At 43.8% G+C, this 19,202-nt stretch overlaps 1 protein-coding gene across 9 annotated transcripts in view; it reads right to left on the reverse strand.

Moving 5' to 3' along the window:
• The window catches only part of PXK (PX domain containing serine/threonine kinase like), a 73,887-nt gene that overhangs the window by 15,795 nt on the left and 38,890 nt on the right, over positions 1-19,202 (reverse strand). For all 9 annotated transcript variants that reach the window (XM_081160772.1, XM_081160765.1, XM_081160769.1 and 6 more), the window contains exons 4-12: positions 14,115-14,301; positions 8,902-8,979; positions 8,343-8,416; positions 7,705-7,779; positions 4,882-4,986; positions 4,216-4,317; positions 2,912-3,073; positions 2,376-2,493; positions 1,058-1,136 (exon numbers count right to left, since the gene is read on the reverse strand). In XM_081160772.1, the coding sequence (XP_081016898.1) occupies positions 1,058-1,136; positions 2,376-2,493; positions 2,912-3,073; positions 4,216-4,317; positions 4,882-4,986; positions 7,705-7,779; positions 8,343-8,416; positions 8,902-8,979; positions 14,115-14,253 (932 nt within the window). In that variant the 5' untranslated portion in view covers positions 14,254-14,301. The remainder of the gene's footprint in view (positions 1-1,057; positions 1,137-2,375; positions 2,494-2,911; positions 3,074-4,215; positions 4,318-4,881; positions 4,987-7,704; positions 7,780-8,342; positions 8,417-8,901; positions 8,980-14,114; positions 14,302-19,202) is intronic.

Here is a 19,202-nt window from a genome sequence, read left to right on the forward strand (position 1 = left end):
GCTGGTCCCCTGCCTGTTTCCCATATTATTGTTTCCTCAGTACATCTGATCTCTTTACAACAAGTTGGTACAGACCAAGCGCTGGGTATATCACATGGCACACGAAACTCACAATATAAAAGCTGAATCAATATTAATCAGAACTAACATTTAATAAGCACTTACTAAGTGCCAGGCACTGTACTAGGAATCATCTCTTTAAACCCTCCTGACAACCCTGTGAGGTGACGTCTATTAGTATCCCCATTTTACAGACAAGGAAACTCGGCTTCCAGAGGTTAGGAAACTTGCCCAAGGTCACCCAGGTAGAAGCAGTGAGGTGGGGCCCATCTCAGGTTCGTCTTATCTCAGAATCCCAGGCACACCCTTCTTTTAATTCTCTCTTTTTTGTGTGTGTGTATGTTTATTAAAGCTAGGGACAGTGAAACAAGGAAGGGCTCAGGGTAGAAGCAACAGGAGTGACACGTCCTTAACCACCCTGCTGCCTCTCCATGAAGGGACCGAAAATGTACGGAAATTACCTATTCACAATCCTGTTTAAGAGCGAACGTCTTCTGAGCTATAAGCACCTAGCACAGTGCCTGGTACATGTCAGATGTTTAACAAACATTACCCGGTGAGAAAGCGAACACACAAGTGCGTGGGAGACCAGAAACACACTGCCCCCCTCATGCAGGGCTGACCTTCCAAGGCCAGTGGCTTGTGGACTAGCCACAGATGTGGCCCAACTGGTGCCTGAAACAGGCCCATGAAGGACAGCCGCCTGAGAGGGCCCCCCTTTGGTACTGCCCAAGCAGAGGGCCACCACATGGACACATACACAATGCAACATTGACAGGGAAAGACACACGTGAGAACGAGACTGTCAAAGGAGAGCGATCAGACTAAGGTAGCAGAGAGGTCACAGGGAAAGGTCGTGACATGCTGCAAGTGACTGTCAGCAAAGAGGTCGTCTGGACTCTGCAAGGACTGCAGCTGAGTCTTACTGTGGTACCAGGTTAGTGGTCGGTGTTCAACCAGCTATGAGCATAACAAGCAAGGCGTACGATTGACTTACGGCATCTGCAAGAGCCGGGAGACGGTAGGCATGCCATTTTTACAGGCTTCACAAGACAGCGTAGACTCCAACACGGCCACTTGAAATGAACAGATACACAGTTTAGTTCCACAGAACACGCTGGCAAATCACTTGGCAATGAAAAATTTGACACCGCTTTGCAACAACTGTCTGCAGGCTGATCAGGACAGTGTCAAAACTTCTCGTGCAGACAGATGGTGACGTGGGGAGGGAGATGCTGGCAACACTGACGTTACCGATGACTCAAACTAGCGGTTTAGAAACCACGTGCTGACAGAGAGCTAAATATACTTCAAAGATAATTAGAGGAAGGATTCGAGATATCATTCATAAAAGTGTTTGCTCTCTGAAAAGAGAAGTAAACACTAAACAGAAGTAAAAATTCTGAGCTCGAAAGACATTTTGCTGCTTGTCTGCTTTTAATCAAAACCAGCACACAAAATGCCAATTGTTGAGACCTCGTCATCCAACACCTTGGCTGATATAAACACAAGCAACTGGATTTTCCTACTCACAGATCACTGTTCAGTGTCAGCTGTTCAAACTCAAACACAAAGTAGTCTCAGGGCCTGTTCTCTTGAACCAAGTCATTTAACACAAAACTAGCAGTTGGTGGAAGGTTGACTTGCATACCCGGAAGGCTCAGTGGTCCAAGAGCTACCCTGCCCTCCCCTCTGTGCTCTAGCAGTGAGTGTGGAGCGGGCTGTGGAGGGGCTGAAAGAGTGCCTGAGGAGTCCATATAGATTCCTCCATCCCTCCTTCCTAATGGTGCCTCTGTCCCTCCCTCAGCTCTCCTCAGTCCCTCAGGCAATGCTGGAAGAGCTCCTGAATCCAACTGCCAGTGTCTGTCTGCTTTCCGGAGCTCTAGGCCTGCTAGGCTCCTATCTCCCAGGTATCCACCCATGGCTCCCACATTCTTGCAGATCCCACTCCAGCCTTGGTCTGACTCCTGACACCTGCCCGAGCCTCAAGGCTGGCTTCAAATTACTTGGTCCTGGCTTCTGTCTCTAGATCAGACTCAGTTTGGCCATACTTCTCTTCCCATGCTCCTGTTTCTAAGAGTCTAATGTCCATTACAAAAATTCCCGATTCAGAGAGCCTGACAAATGGATAAGCCGTCTGAAATTTCAGTGAAAAGCATTTAATTACTCAGATTAGGTTTGCTTTTAAATTGGATAAGAATTTCTGGCTGTGGAGCATGACAACTTCCTCTGGGTCTTTCCTGGACTCTAGAAAGGGGGTAAGTAGCTCTGCAGACTTCCAGGGCCCAGAAGACCCCTCCAAAGCCCATACTGACCCACAGCCATAGACGGGGCAGGGGGGAAGGAGTCTACAGGCACCGAGTCGGGAGGTCGTCCGTAGGTCATTTCATATAGTAAGTGGCCAAAACAGTGGACATCCACACTTTCCAATGTCTGTGGAAGAAAAGAGCACAGTGGCATGTTCCTCTTTGTTTGGCGCTGTGAATCCCAGTGCCCCTGCCCTCAGTTTCCACTGAGAAACAAGGCCCAGGGTGACCCCACTTGTAATTGGTAGTAAAAATGCAATTCCAAAGCCTTTTGTAAAAGCTCACACGGCATTGCTCTGACCAAAGTTCTTGGTCCTACCCTTCATGGTCTTCCAATCAGTGATCCTCTGCCCCTCCTTGTCCCGCCTACTGTTTCAGCTTAGCCTCTTGGAGATACAACAGTGCTTTGTGGGAGGAACAGGCCAACAGGCATGGCCTACCTCAACCACACTTTTCACTGCTTTGTGCATATTTCTCACATGGGCAGATCATGGGGTCAAATACCTCAAAATGCATCTGCTGTTTCATTACTTTCAGCAACTTACATTGATTTTCCTGAATTGTGAGAAATAAGATCGGTAGAAGGAAGGAAGGCCCAATAAGGAATTCTCGAGGTCTAGCAGCCGGCAAGTGTCCCCATCTAGCATCACATTGGAGGCATGAAGATGCCCGTAAGGGAATCCCTTGTCATGTAGAAACTTTAGTACCTATTAAAAAATAAGTATAGGTTACATTTCCCCCCAACTCATTCAGATATAAGACAGGTTAAACTTTGCTTTTTAAGTCAATATATTTTGAAACAAAATCAAACGGGTCACTGGGGAGATTCCTAAAGAAAACTGCCGCCTCCATCCATTTCTCTGGAAAAGGGAAGTGCTGCTGAGCAGTCTCCAGCTGTGAGATGCAACACCAGACACCCTGTTTCCAAAGAACAGAGAGGCAGCCTGCGTCTGTCTGGGTTTAACAGCTTTATGCCAAAAGCCTCTACTTAAACACTTTCTCATCCCACCAGCCAAGCCCTCTTCGGGGTGAAGTCTTGGCCCTCCTCATAGAGTTCTCCTCCATGTAAAGCTAGCAAGTCAGTGCTGCAGCCAGTTGTTCAGGAAAAGGGTTTGAAAGGAAAACATCTCTAGTCCAATCTCACCTTAGAATATACTTGGCTGTTAATTAATAAAGCATATGACAGACTCATGAAAAGAAGCAAACTTTTCAGCTGCCAATTAATAGACAGTGGCTCACCCAGTAATCAAGGTGCCTAGGACAATCCACTGAGGACTGGAAAAAATATTGTAATTTCTCTTTCCAGTTGTTTTGTTTTTAATCTCATTTTTAACTTATAATGTATGAAACATGTTAGTAGTAGTACATGTATATAATAGTTAAATATATCCAACACGAGGGGGCTTATGCTTAAATTGTGTTCACTGATAGGGTTACACAATCCAAAGGGCTTGGAGAATACTGCTCTAGAGAGTGATGTGGGAAAGGCTTTTCATGCTAATTACACTTCTGCAAGGGAGCCATATGGTTACGCACATGATATAACAAAATCAAGAATCTTGGCACAAAGATAAAGAGCAATCAAAATAACACAAAAGCTGGTGCCCATACAGTTAGGTTCTTAAAAATCAGATATAAAATTCCAGTAGCTAAGCTTTTTGGAATTTTGTAGCTCTAAATTAGTCTTAGTCTCAAATATTTGCTTTTGGGATAACATATGGCAATGCCATCAGTTTATAAACAATCAGACAACTTAAACTATTTTGGATATTGCTTAAGAACTTTCCCAAAAGAATACTGGAATGCTGAGTGAAATTCCAATGCAACTTAAAAATTAAATATCTCTTACCTCTAATATTTGCCGCCCATATGTTTTTATTTGCTGGAGTTCGAGGCCTTGGATCTTCTTAGGGTTGCAGTACTTTTTTAGAAACGGGTCTTTTGGTTTTGACTTTGGAGAAAAACAAAGAGCACATAAGAAAGCAGGAGAGGGGTCAACATCTGCACACAGGCTCCCCAACAGGCAGGACTCTACAGAGACCAAGGGCATCAGACTGCAGGAGGTGGGTTTTAAAATATAACAGTCTGTGGAGCTGATTGCAAGAGGCTGACCTGGGTTTTATCCCTTCTCTGGGCCAATGAAGATGTACCTCGTCTTGGCCTTAGCCGACCCCAAAGTCTTAAAACCTGTTAAAATTTTTTGCTATTATTTAAAAAAACTGTTTTCCAACTTTTAGATAGTTTGGTATTGCTTTGTTAAATGAAAGACACAACTTTAAAACTGACCTAATGCCATGGACATAACCATTAAATGTTCAACCTTCCCTCATGTGGGGAAAGGAATGCTTTCTAATCAAACTGAGTTTTTATTACTAAAATCAAAATAAATTCCAAGTAAAATTAAAAATAACATCCTCAGGTCCTAGCTTCTGGGACTTTAGGGATCGAGTATCCATAACAGGTTCTAAAGGGACTTGAGAACTTCCTTACGACCGTGAACTTGTACCACAAGTACCTTGTAGATCAGGTCCTTCAAAGTTCCTTTTTCATTAAACATCCTAATAAGCAATGCTGATGATTCGTTAGCCGTGGCAAAGGTAACCCGATAGATATAAGGGTGCTGCCAAAACAAAAAAGAAATTCACATTTATTTGCACCAGCATCTAGGTCCTTTTATACCAGGATCTGGTTATGCAGAGTCAAGGAGCATCTCGGTAGTTCAGATGCACACAAATGTGAGGAGGTTCCCTGAACAATGGCATTTCCAAGTTATTGGATGAGCAACCAGTACATCATTCTTTAGATGAGAGCAGGGGCATGAACAATACTGACGAAAGGAAGTGGGTGACTGGCGTGATAAGCTTTATGTGGCATCCGCTTTGGTATTCACACTCTCATGGTTCAGGCAAAAGTGTAACGGGAGGCAGGGAAAGTCGGAGTTTTTGGAATAGTGACTTAGAGATTTTGCCTCTGGAAACTGGTAAAGAACACAGCCAAATCCCAGAACAGCCTCGTGGGGACCAGGGTAAATGAGTCCTCATTCACAGCTTCGCCTAACGTCCCACACTGCTGCACACTGCCAGCCCGGGCAGCACGACAGCCAGAAAACAAGCAAAAGCAGCATTTGGGGATCTTGGCAGTTTTCCAAAGCAGCTAGCATGGATCTTCCCGACCTTCCCTGGAATATGCAATGTGATGATTCACAGTGTCCGCCTGAGATGGGGACTGACGTCACCAAGTGGGGTGGGGAGTAAGACGAATTATTAATGACTGAAAGGAAATTATTCGTAGGAGCTGAAATTTTGGTTACATGAACCAACTGGCTCCAGACAGGTATTACAATGTCCATTAGCTCAAAAAAGTACCATGAAAATTTAAATGCAAGGGAGCTGAGCTATGCAAAGATTTGGGGGACAGGGTTTGAGTGGGTTGAAGGGTGAAAGAGTGTGTCCAGGAAAATATAGTAACTGATTATAAAGTTTCTCTTGACCATCACATCAAAATGGTTGCTGGTGACATTTTAATAGCTTTACTGAGATATAATTCACATAGAAATACAATTCGCCTACTTAAAGTGTACATTCAATAGTTTTCCATATATTCAGAATTGTGCAACTATCATACAATCTAATTTTAGAGCATTTCATCACCCCAAAAAGAAACCCAAGGAATAAAATAAAAAACCTTGAGTCCCTACAGATACAAATAAAGGGAGAATAGGAAGCTCTTCCTTACAGTAGGATGCCAACTAATAAATGTAAGAGGAATGATGGTGTTACAAGATCTCAATGGATGCTAAAACTGGTGGCTTTGATAAAGAACGGGATATTTATATAGTCTCAAAATATCTCCCTATAATTACTTACTAATTAATTCTAGTTATTTATCTTTTTTTATATAGATTTCTTTAAAAAAACATGTCTTTATTGATTTCAGAGAGAAGAAGGGAGAGGGAGAGAGAGAAACATCAATGATGAGAGTCACTGATCAGCTGCCTCCTGCACGCCCCTTGCTGGGGATCGAGCCCGCAGCCCGGGCATGTGCCCTGACCGGGAATCAAACCTCTGGATCATACATAGGTCAGTGCTCAACCGCTGAGCCGTGCTGGCTATGCTAGTTCTTTATCTTAAGAAAATAATTAAGGATAGATGCAAACATTTAGCTAAAATGGTCCACTATGACTTATTTTTTAAAGAGAAAAAAACTGGAGGTGATCCAAATATCTAGATTTGTTGAGTAAACTAAGGTATAGCCAATGATAATTCTGTGCAGCCAGTAATAATAATATGCTATATTTTTGACAATAAAAGATGTTCACAGAATATTTTTAAGAAAAAAATCAGGGTTTTAAAATAATATATATATATATATATTTAAATCATATAAAATTCTAGAAAAGTAACATTTTTTGGTTAGTTGAAATTAGGAGTAAGCTTTCTTTCTTTTTTGTTTATCTGTACTTTCTGACTTTTCTCGAATTAATATGTATCCCTTATCTGCACTACCTTCTTTTTAAAAAGCATAGCCATTAAAAGAAATGTAGAATTGAGTGCTGACAGCCTGTGTCACATAATTAATCAAACTCAAAGACCACGGCATTTTTCTTGGCTCCATATCACACCTCATTAAAAGCTTGGTTTTGCTAGCTTGACAAGACACAATTATCTTCAAAAACAAACTTGCCAACCCACTGGACAGGTCAGCAAAACTATTCAGTCCATGACTAACTCCCTCTAGGGTCCCACATCCTCATGCAGACCACAGATAAAGAACATCAACACCAACTCAATTTCCTGGACAGATCAGTCTTTTCCTGAAGACATCCTGCATCTGAAATATATTGATGTGGCTCTTTCCACCAAAGGCCTTGGATTAGAATTCTGTATCAGCACAAATAATGCCAGGTACGTCCAAACGCCACTTGGCTAGCCTGTGAAAACAGTAACTCAGACAGCAAAAGGGTTTTTGCCTTTCCCTCATCCAGCTTACCTAAACCCATATTAGTTCTGTTTTCTCAGGCTAGAATTATATTAATTCCATTGGTATAAACATCTTCACCAACAATAAAGTGGCTCATTCCTATTCTGATATTTGCTTAAAATACAAAGTCTACACTTAAATTACCACATTTCATGGGCTATGTATTATAAATGCCATTTAAATGGCCTCCAATCTATGGAACTAGCATAGAACAACATTGTTGTTCTATGGAACGACTGCAGTCTGAACTGAAATCCAGTATATCTCCCTATTCTTTTGAGTCTGTCCAGCTCTTTCTGTCCACACAAAACACTGTGAATCTGTCATCAGCACCAAGAAGAGAAGGACTTGTACTCACCAAACAGGATGGCAGAAGTTTGATTAGACACTGAAAATCTTTATCTGATAGATACTTGTCGGGGCCAAGGTCAGCCTAAAAACATGGAAGGAAATATGAAGGTGCTGCCTTTAGTCATCAAAGAAAAAGAAAGCAAAAGAAAAGAAAAATTCCTTATGTCTTTCTCTTTTCTTGTTTGCCCATATATATGAATGTTAACCAAAGATGAAAACCACCTAAGTCTTGCTGCCTCAGGACCTTTCTGGAGAGACAGAATATAAACATATAAAAAGAAGGACTTGTAATCGTATCGAATCCTTTAACCAAATGTATCACTAGAACTCCCAAAGTGAGAGATGACAAAGTAACGCCCAGTACTTTCTTTAAAACAAACTGCAAAACTGCCAACCTTAGAGGGGTTCCAGAGAACTATTTTAAACTGTTCCTCTTTCTTTCCAAATCTTTATTAGTTGATCAAATATAATCACATGGAAATAACCAAATGTATAAGCAAAGTGACTTAAAATGTGATGTGGGACTGAGGAGGCCTTTAGAACTCCGCTCAGGGCACAATATAATTCCATCACTCTCTCGTCAATATCTGCTTTCATGAGCCCACCTAAGGCCCCTGGAATGAGACTGAAATGAAACCAGCTTACCCAGCTGAGCACTAGCCGCTCCTTTGGCTGATTTTTAATCTTCATCAAGAAATACTTCTTCCTTACCCTCCAACCTGCCATAGAAGCAGAAGTGTTTATAGCTACATTGTTTTTATGCCAACTGATACGTTTCGTTGACTTTAATTAATAAAAACAAGGCTTGGCAATATTATCCATAGCTACATAGGCACAAGTAAAATAACCATTTGGTAATGCTGACATGGTAAAGACGGCACTAAAAAAGTAGCAAACAAAGAACTTACTCTATTCACAGAAACAGGAACAGGGCACTCCAGTTTAGATTTAGTGAAAAAGTAAGCTGAGGCATGAATGATGAAACAATGCTGAAAGTATACATTACTACCATCAAAATCTTCGGGTGGGGCTTTAACCAAGATTCACTAAGTAGTAAAAGTTAAGGACTGCATCCTCAAGCAATAGGGAGGCAAAAAGAAAAAGAAATCACCTGCATTTAAGAGCTCCCTTGGGCTACATACAGGCAAGCATGACAAAGAATCCAGTTCTGGAGTCTAACAGAATGGGCATGCCAGTTTCTCACCTATGTCTTTCAACGGTTCTACCACCTCCCACTTCGGTTCTGATCGGAAGAACATGGAAACCTGTTGTAAGGCAATCTCTGCAAAGACATTTTAGAAACTCATTAGTCAAACATATCAGGAAAGTATCATATGCTTAAGATATTAGTCTTGCAAATGAAATTCTTATATCTATGACCTTCTTTAAAAGCTTAATTACAAACACACACACACATATACACATACTAAATGCAATGTGTGAGTCTAGATTGGATCCTGGAACAGAAAACATACATTAGTGGAAAAACTAGTGAAATCTGAATAAAATCTGTAGTCAGTAATAATGTACCAAAGTTAATTTCTTAGTTTTGGTAAATGTGCCATGGTTCTGTAAGATGTTAACATCAGGGAAAATTGGTTGAGGGGTATATGGAAATTCTCTGTACTATCACTGCCATTCTTCTGTAAACCTAAAATTATTTCAAACTAAAAAGTTTATTAAAGAAAAAAAGAGTATGCAAACTAGCTGGTATAAGCCAAGAATTCAATATATGCACCAGGCCCCAACCCAAGTACAAAACTCAAAATGTGTTCTAAGGTCTTCTGAGTATTCAATGTTGCTCCAAGTGATATTTATCCCATGTTCATTCCTCATGGAATGTAAACAAACTTAAAAGGAAATTCTTTTAAGTGAAAATCATATCAACTGAGAGAGATCATGAGAAATAATTTTCTAAATGCGGTACAATGTCATTCTAAGAGACTGTGAAAGGCAGTTTATTCAAAACTAACAGTGACTCATAATTCCCTGCAAAATCAACAGTCAACAATACTTACTGAACGCTACTATGTACTGTACATTGTTTTAGAAATGGGGTAATAGCTATGAACAAAGGGAATGTGCTAGATTTGTTACTGATACGTTGAGGACTGGGAAATAGCTTTTATACCTTAAGGGTCAGGGAATTGCAGAAAGGACATTTTCTTTCCACTAAACTATGATTTATTGTCAAGTAAATTACATGACCACTATGCTCCCAGTATTACACCATGCCCCCCAGACTCAGGGAACACACTTCAATCCTAAAAATCTATTCCTCTGCTTAGAAGCCTTTCTTGGAGCCCCATTTCCTTACCAAGTCAAGACCTAGTGCCCACTCTCACTCTGGCTTTGTCTCCCACAGCAGTGCCTCCCCCTCTTCAAGCTGAGATTTGCCTCCTGCAGATCTGAAGACTGGCCTGTCCCCGCCCCTCAGCATTTTCCATTCTAGCCCATCTATCCTTTAACGCTACACCCAAATTTGCTGCTCCCTTACCTTAGCCAGGTGCCCCCGCTCCCTCCTGGTACACTCCCAGTGCTATACTTGTCCCTCTCCTTTGGGATTCACTCATAGACTGTCCTGTATTAGGGCTACTCTCTTCCACTAGACCAGAAACTCTGGCTGGAAGGATACACCTTAGTCTGGGTAAAGCTATATGGAAATACCTCTCTCCCCTGGAGCACTGCTCCTGCCTCTGGGCCTGGTGGGCTACTACTCCCCTCAGATCTCCGTGTAGGTACCAGCTCTTCCCAGAAGCCTTCTTCCATCTTCAGATCTAAGCCATCTATAACCCTACTTCCCCTTACCAGCCCCCAACCCCAAGGTGCTGCCCCATGCTTACCCTGCTGTATGCAGTCTCCCTGGAGAATGCCTGGGAGGTGAGGGTGGGGGTGGGGGAGAGACTATTCCTTCCTTGTCACTGTATTCCTATTCCAAGCATCTGGCACACAGTAGGTGTTCAATAAATATTTTATACAGCGAGAACTAAGGGTTCAATACATGTTTGATGGGTGTGGGTGCTCTCTCCCCTTAGAACATGAAAGCCATGAAAAGGAAGGCATCTGCTCTCTATTTCTTTAGCACTGACAGATACATGGGGGGACAGGCAGGCTCAGGAAATGCAGATAAGCAACCCCCAGAGAGGAAACGCAGAGTGAAGCCTGCAAGTCCATCCTGTGCTTCCCACAGAGCTCAGACTTCTCAGATCAGAAGGCACCAGCCACCCCCACTGTGGGCAGCCTTTAGCTCCTAAAGCCCAGCCCCATGGGATGACTACAGGGAACAAACACTGACACCCCCAGCCCCCAATCCACCACAGGAAGCGGTGTTGCAGAGGCCTGCACTTTAGCAGTGGGACAGGAAGTAGGCTTCCAACTTCTCCAAAGCACCCAGCCCTTGTTCTGAATACAATCCCCCATCACCCAATCTCTCCTTCCCTCCTTTGATCCTGGAGCCCACCATTATCAACCTGTATGACCAGAAGGGAGCTTCAACACTCCCCAGTCCACTAACCTCTCCCCCAGCTCTTGTTTTATAGGCCTGGACCCTGAAGCCACAGAGGGGACATGCTACAGATGACCAGACTGGGACTAGGATCCTGGCCTCCTGATTTCTGGTCCAACTGACTTCTGTGTGGACATTAAAACCCCCCTTACTCTGAAAGGGTTTGAGGTTTGAGGTGGGAAGATGGCTACAGTGCAGTGAGGCTTTTACATGATAGAAGTATCTTGTTAATAAAATGAGTAAGGTGGGCGTGTGTGCGTGCGTGCGTGCGTGCGTGTGTGTGTGTATGTGTGTCCACACAAACCCCTCATGACTGGGAGACACGTGTTTTCCCTGTACTATAGCTGGTCCTCAATTAGACTTCCTAACTCAAATGAACACCTCACAGTCTCCCCACAGAGGATGAGCCACACTGAGTTTTGGAAAGCCTGGACAAGTCCGCCTGGCTTTCCGGAGAATGGCTCAGTCAAGCTGGCAGGGAGGAGGAGGCCTGGGCTCCTGGGCTTCCCTTTCCTGAGACTGCTGGTGAGTCAGCCTAGAGGCAAGACAAGCTCAGACATTTCTCTTAAAGGGAGAAATAAATCAGCATCTCTAAAAACAGCAACCATCACCTACTGTTCCATTACAGGATATGTCCTCTAAATAGTGGCAGCTCCTTGAGCATTTGGGTTCTGTGGGAATCTCTAGTGGCCTCCTTGTGCCCCTGCTTTGGACTCCTGACTGCCCATGCTGGGGAGAGGGGGCTCAAGGACAATGGCGGCATGTGAGAGAGGCACAGTAGAAGGAAATATAGGGACCAGACCACCTTCCAGGATCTGAGCAGCATTTTCACTGGATAACACTCAGACACTGTACACTTACACAGTCATGCAAATGTGCCACCGAGGTAAGGCCTTCCCTCTCGGGGCACTGTCATCTACAAAATGAGAAGGTAAGTCTTGATGTGCCTGCTCCAAGATCCCTTCTAGCTCTGGCCCCAGGTGATTCAATGTACTTCTGATACAAGCTCCCCGAGAGCAGGGAGCGTGTATCCTCGAGCCTGAACCTCCAACACCCGGCCCTGACCCCAGCATGGGGCACCGGAATAGTGGAATCAAGATCTGCGGAATGAACAGCATCGCCTGTGCACTGCACCTGATACTCGCCCGCAGGAGCACACTGGCAGGAAATGAGGTGAGCAGGGCTGAGCTGGGGCTGATTTGATAACACTCAACCCAGATGGCCCACCCTCTGGCAGTTTTGGGAACAACTGAGGTGCAGCACAGAGAAATGAAAGCCATGAGAAACGCTACTGTGAAGGAGTGCGAGCTGTGCTGGAGCCCCGGCCTGTGACGCCTTTCCTCCTGTATGAACCAAAAGCAAGTGGGGAATGAATGGAAGCCTTGTGACAACTCAATGTCCAACTTGTGACCTGTAGTAAATGTGAATCTGAAATAAGCTTTCCTTCATTTTGTTATGTTGTGGAAAGGCATTTTCTTATCCCTACTTCTGTTAGAAGATGGCACGTACATTCTAGAGTGAGGCTTCTCAAACTTCAACCGGCATGCAAATCACCTGGGCCCCTGTTAAAATCAGATCCTGATCAGTAGGTCTGGGAGGGGGCCCGAATTCTGCATTTTTGACAAGCTCCCAATAATGCTAGTGCTGCTAGTCAAAAGGCCACACTGTGAGTGGTAAGTCCCAAGGGCTGTGATTTTCAAACTCAGCTGCATATTGGAATCTCTTGGGGAGCTTTAGAAACCATAAGCAGCCCTGGCCGGGTAGCTCAGTTGGTTAGAGCATCATCCCAATATGCCAAGGTTGTGAGTTCAATCTCCAGTCAGGGCACACACAAGAATCAACCAATGAATGCATAAATAAGTGGAACCACAAATCTCTCCCTCTCCCGCTCCTTCTCTCTCTCTCCCCACACACTCCCTTCCCCACTCTCTCTAACATCAATATAAACAACAACAAAACAAAAAACCCACAAGCAGCACCTGCAGAGATTCTGATTTAATTGACGGGTGCAGCCTGGGCATCAGGATTCTGTAGAGCTCCCCAGGTGATTCTATTACTCAGAAAAGTTTGGTACCTGACAAGCAGGCTTCTACTTCCCTCTTTCTGAAACAGGAATGAAAGTGCCTCCCTCTAATTGCTTTAAAAGCGTTTTGAGGACCCAATAAGTAGCATGTAAACAATCTATTATCTTAGCAAGGAAATCGCCTTATTAATAATACCCAGAGTTCTGAGTAGAAAGCTAAGCATGACTTAGCTTTAACAGATCATCTGGGTTCTAATCATTAGTTCAGTCCTACAATGGTTTCCTTCGGTTTCCTCAAGGCCACACCAGAATGTATTTAACCACTCATTCTGCTGACACCAGGCTTAGGTTAGCAATGCCAGCTTTGTGTGGAACTGGTACCCTTTCCGCCTCGGTCCCTGGCTGCCTACCTGATCCAGGGAAGGTTTGGAAGATAGCTACCTCCTCCCTAAGCTTTGCACTGAGTGGGTCTCGGTGAACAACTGGGAGCACAGAGAGGACCCTTCTGAATCACTGTTTTGTTAAAGTAATTCTGAGAAAAACCAGGCACACTACATAATTGAAAATACAAAAATGGAGCCAAATACAAATCAGCTGAGATTACTGTATAGATTATCATGGATTATTTACTCTATTCTATCAGGGAAGTTAACAAAGACAAGACCGTACCGACACAGACACAATAACTTCTCTGCCAGATTTTTCTGTGCAGACATTACAACCCTGTTAGAAGTAATGATTTTCTTTTTATACATCTACGGTAAATTACAATCAGGTAAGAATCAGTAGGTGAATAATGCCCTATAACAAATATATACATCTTCCCATTTGGAAACAGAGTTTCTCCCACATATTTTATCTCCAGCAAAGCACAGATCCCTTTGCTTACCAGTGTAGTTTGCGGAATAGTTGTTTGGATCTAAAAACTTCTTAACCAGCTCGCAATTAGACAAGATATGATTTGTGGTGATAACGTTGAGATAGTTCTGAAGACCTTTCTGCCTCTCGGCTATGAATTCACGATCCATGTTACCAATCAATTTCTTGGGAGGAAGAGGTAGACTTAGGCCTGCAATCTTCAATTATGAAAAAAGTGTTACACTCATGTAATTCCCAAACAAGAGATAATACCAGAATCCTGAGTCATCGTATTTCATTAAGCCTAAGACACCACAGATTTTAAGATGCATCCTAATTTCAGTAACACAGAAATGTGAAAAAACTGTGTATCTTAGAATTCATAAAATACTGCAGTGAGCATAACAACTATAAAACCTTTTTAAAAGTGTTTTTATTTTTATCAAACTTATAGATGAACGTGATTTCAAGAATCAAACAGTTCTTCCTGTATTATTATTCACAGTTCCAAGACATTTCCCACTCCCCAGCCCTGCCACCAGGTGACATCCCAGGTCCCCAGGCCCCACAGACAGCCGTATTCAATTCTAGCAGCCAATCTTTTGGCACTGGGGAATGCTAATACTGTTAAGTCTTGGTTTTTCATTTTAGGGATTATCTATAAATTTCCTCTCATGGAAAATGAGGATTAAGTTATCTTTCACCATCCTCACCTCGCCCCACACCACCTTGTTCCTAATCCTTCCAATATAATTATGCTATAATTTTATTTCATTCAGTACTCATGTTTACGCTAGGTAAACGATATTCACAACAGAGCCAAAAAGCGATGCCTACTCTGCTTAACATGCTCCCTTTCTATCAACTAGCAGCCTATGTTTTTAGTTTTCTATTCAACTCTGAACTTCCTGGCCTTTTCTCAACACGTTCACATACAGAGATGCATTCATTTCATCTTCTTGAGAAGTGCCTTCCAGAACCCAGCAGCCTGCCTTGGGCAGGACTAATGGTCCGACACCTGCTGCAAAGCCGGCAGACTGGGACCTCCCTTCACCACCATGCTGGAGATGCTTTTGCCTTTCTCCTGCTGATCCCCATTTCTGTACCCATCCCTTTTCTTAGATATTCCCCTTATTTTTGGTGAAAATATTCTCTGTAAACTTCCTAAAGGGGGGGTACATTTTTGAAAACTTGCGTAACTAAATTTGTCTTTATTCTACCCTCATACTTGAGACAGTGAGTCTTGATGTGCAATTTAAGTTGAAAATATTTTTTCTTTTTTTAATTTTTAAGAACTACTTTATTGATGCATGGAACAAACAGATCTCAAAGGGGAGGGGGTTGGGGGGATGGGAAGAAATTAACCAAAGAACTTACATGCACATATATGCATAGCCCATGAACACAAACAGTAGTGTGGTGAAGGCCTAGGGTGGGGTGGGGCTGGATGAAGGGGGGAAAGGGGGGGAATGGGGGACATCTATAACACTGTCAACAATTAAAAAAAACTTCATTGTTGTACGGTATATGAGAACATGGGCCCCTTCCCAAGCTCTCACCCCATGGGAATAGAGTGAAAGCCATCGGTTAGAGTGCTCTGGGACGCATCTTGGGAGCCTGGCCAGCTTCTCCATCAAGAAAGGCTTCTAGATGTGAACCCGGGTTGTAAACAACTGCAGAGAAACAGCTAGCATTCTGATCTCACACAGCTTGCAAGCGAGCAAGTCCTCCCACCCCACCCCATCCCCAGCATGCCGTGAGCTTTGTTTTCTGCACTCTGTATAAGCGGGTGCTGAGAAAGCCAGTGTTGCGGGAAACCTCACCAGCTAGCTGCCACCAGTGCGCATGTAAGTCCTAATAAACCCACGTCTCCCACAGCCAGTCCTATGGGTTATTTCTTTGGAATCCGCAAGCTACACGCTGAGGTTTTCTTGGACCTCAGGCTCTTTGCATAACAATTGGCATAGCCAGCAGGATTCCACAAAAATTCCCTCAGTGGGGTCGGGTGAAGACAGACGGGAGGCCCTGCAACAGCAGTGGGGGAAACCCCAGTTTGGAAAGGGAGCGCCACGTGGTGGGGAATCCCCGGGGGCGGCCCTGACTGACAGCCGCGGACCAGCGTGGGAGCACGGGGATGCCTGGAAAACACCAGCAGAACTACTTTTGGTCCTGAAATCAGAGGCGTGGAAGCTGCTGCTGGCAAGACAAAGAAAAGTAATTTTTAAAATTAGTCTTTTAAGAACCCTAAACCCTCCTCCTGGCAGCCCAGGGGCTGCTGCAGCCCCGGGACAGTGGGGAAGTTGGTGCTGCCGCTGGGGCCCTGTGAGGGCTGTGGGCACAGCACAGGCGACTGCCCCACCTCAGTGTGAAGGGGGGAAATGCCGCTTTTCAAACTCAAGCGGCTGAAGCGGTCCAAGCCTGATATCTCCCCACTCCTTAGAAGATGTCAAGGGTACTAGGTAATTAAACAGCTCACTTTTGAATACACTAAAGAAATGCAATAATCACCAAGAATCCAAAGGGGTGGTTTAAGTTTAGTTAATGTCTTTTAAAGTTATTAACATAAAATACATGTTTGTTTTGCCTGGGTTTACAAAAATAAGTTCATGTTATTTATCTCTGTTATAAAATTTGTCAAGAAAATGCCTTAGGTAATAATTGACTTTAAAATCTCAGAGTTGTTAAGAACAAATAAATTTGGATCTGTTAATGAATGTATATAGATCTTGTCCTTTATTTGAAGTACGTCTCTTGAAAGTGTGAGTGTATTTGCCAATGAAAAAACCTGCTTCTAGAAGTTATAAAATGTATTCATTATTTTTGCCAATCTAAAGAATGCTAATTACTTTTAGCTGTCACTAAAAATTAAGGTTTCTAAGAACTAAGAATTCTAATTAAGTTGGAAAAAAAGTATATGCTTTTGGTAACAGAAGGTATAAATTATGGTAATATATTTTTAAGAAAGTAGAAAAAAGTGGGTTGTTCTGGGTGCGGGAGTAGGGTGGAGGGGATCAATGGCAGGGAAAAGGAGACATGTGTAAAACTTTCAACAATGAAGATAAATTTTTTTTTAAAGTGGGTTGTTCTAAAGTTGGTTATTTCTGAATGAGTCCCAGAAGAGGTCAAGCGGGAAGGGACATCATGCTAATGTGTCTTTCTCTCCAAGTCTAAAACAGTGTGTTCTGTGGGAATGCACCTAGAAGCACAAGGATGGGCAATAAACCCCAACAAAACACAAGCGCCTGGGCTATCTGTCAAGTTCTTGGTTGTTATCTGATCTGGCAAGATGGAAATATTACCTGATGCTGTTAGAGATAAAATACAAGCTTACCCCTTTCCCACTACGAGGAAAATGTTGCATGAATTGTTGGGTTACTAGGTTATTGGAGAGCCTTTATCCCTCATTCTGCCCAGATACTGAAACCTTCATGTGTTCTTATAAGGGAAGGCCAACAGCGGGGTTGGCAGGGGAAGCATTAGCAGGTTTTTGAGAAAACAAAGAGTGCAGGCGCTTGGCATCTATGAGACCCAGCCCCATCGGGAACTGGAGGTACTTATAACCCAGAAGGGGATGTCGTGGGGTGTCTGGCAACAACAGGGGAGACTCCGCATCCCATTAGGGCTTTGGTCCCAGGTATGGAAAGGGCTGAAGAAAGATACAGTCTAATAGAGAAATAGTTCTATGCCACCTACCAAGCCCTGCAAGCAACAGAGTCTCTATCTGTAAGCTCTGTCGTAACGGTGCAGACCACCGACCCCATCACAGGGTGGCTGCATGCCGTGTCTCACACCCCGAAACCTGGTGCAGCACAGACACAAACTATAACGAGATGAGTGTTGACCTACAACAGAGACACACCCATTCAACATCCCCTCTTAGCCAGGAGCTGCAGGTATTGCTGAGGCCAGTCACCTTTGTATCAGAAGGAGATGCTGAAAAGACACTCAGAAAGAGCCTACTAGCCCTTCGCCAGTGAGAGCAGGTATGGTACCAGTGCCACCTGAAGCATGGCATACTGATGGCTCATACAAAGGTCAGCCCCCTAAATGGCATGCTTGGACCTGGGCTATTAACTACAGACCCCTGTGGGATCAAACCATGTGGGCTGACATATGGACAGTTGTACTAAGGAGGTGACCCTACAGCATGTCACAGGACATCAACCGTCATAATATCCAGGAAATGATGGAGCAGATAGGCTTGCTTGCATTCAACAGCTAAAAGAGGCCCCAGCAGGAGATCTGGCTACATGGCTACACAGGAAAATGAAACATGCAGGGCAGAAAACTGTGAGCAACAACTAAAGCCTGGGGCCTCCCACTGAAAATGAATGACACTGTTATAGCTTGTCAACAGTGTTCTGTATGTGCCAAGCAGCACCCACGGCCCTCAACCCTCAACGGCAACGACACAACATTGTGTGCAGACTGGGCTGAGAGCCACAACACTGAATGGGGACTGCACCTCCCTTACAATCCAACAGCAGCTAGACTGACAGAACGTTATAATGGACTGTTGAAAACTGAGGGAGGGTCATTACAAGGCTGGACCACAAGACTCTGATGTACTACTACCCAGGAATGAAAAGCCCCGACCAGATCAACCTGCAGAGTTCCACAGGCAGGAGAAGAATGGACATCCCCACTGAGAGTGCAAATTCCAATAACAGATACTAAAATAAGACCTTGGGGAGCAGAGAATAACCTATTGTTGCCAGCACCCCAGGGCATACACCCTAAACCCAGTGTATTAACCTAGCCCTGGGAAACTGAAATGGGAACCTGCTGGTGCGCTCTCCCAGCCCCATGGAGGGAGGGTCTTGCCCAGGGCTTGCTAATACAACCTACCATAGCTGGTAAATGGCCAACTACCATTCAAGTAAATAACCCTGGAAAACTTATCAGAATAGGTACTTTAATTATTTCCATGTGGCACATTTGTACTCCTCTCACGGCTAGCATTCTAGGCTGGTAGGGGACATCACTGGGCAAAAGGTATAGTGTAGGAGGCCAGGGAGACCCCTTGAACAAGCCTGTTCTTACACAGGACAGAGCAATGGCCCGTGTACTACACAGTGGTGCTGAGCTGCCTCTGCTGGTGCCTACTAAACATTTGTCT

The sequence above is a fragment of the Miniopterus schreibersii genome, assembly GCF_964146895.1.
Source record: "Miniopterus schreibersii genome assembly, chromosome: 15".
NCBI lineage: Eukaryota > Metazoa > Chordata > Mammalia > Chiroptera > Miniopteridae > Miniopterus > Miniopterus schreibersii.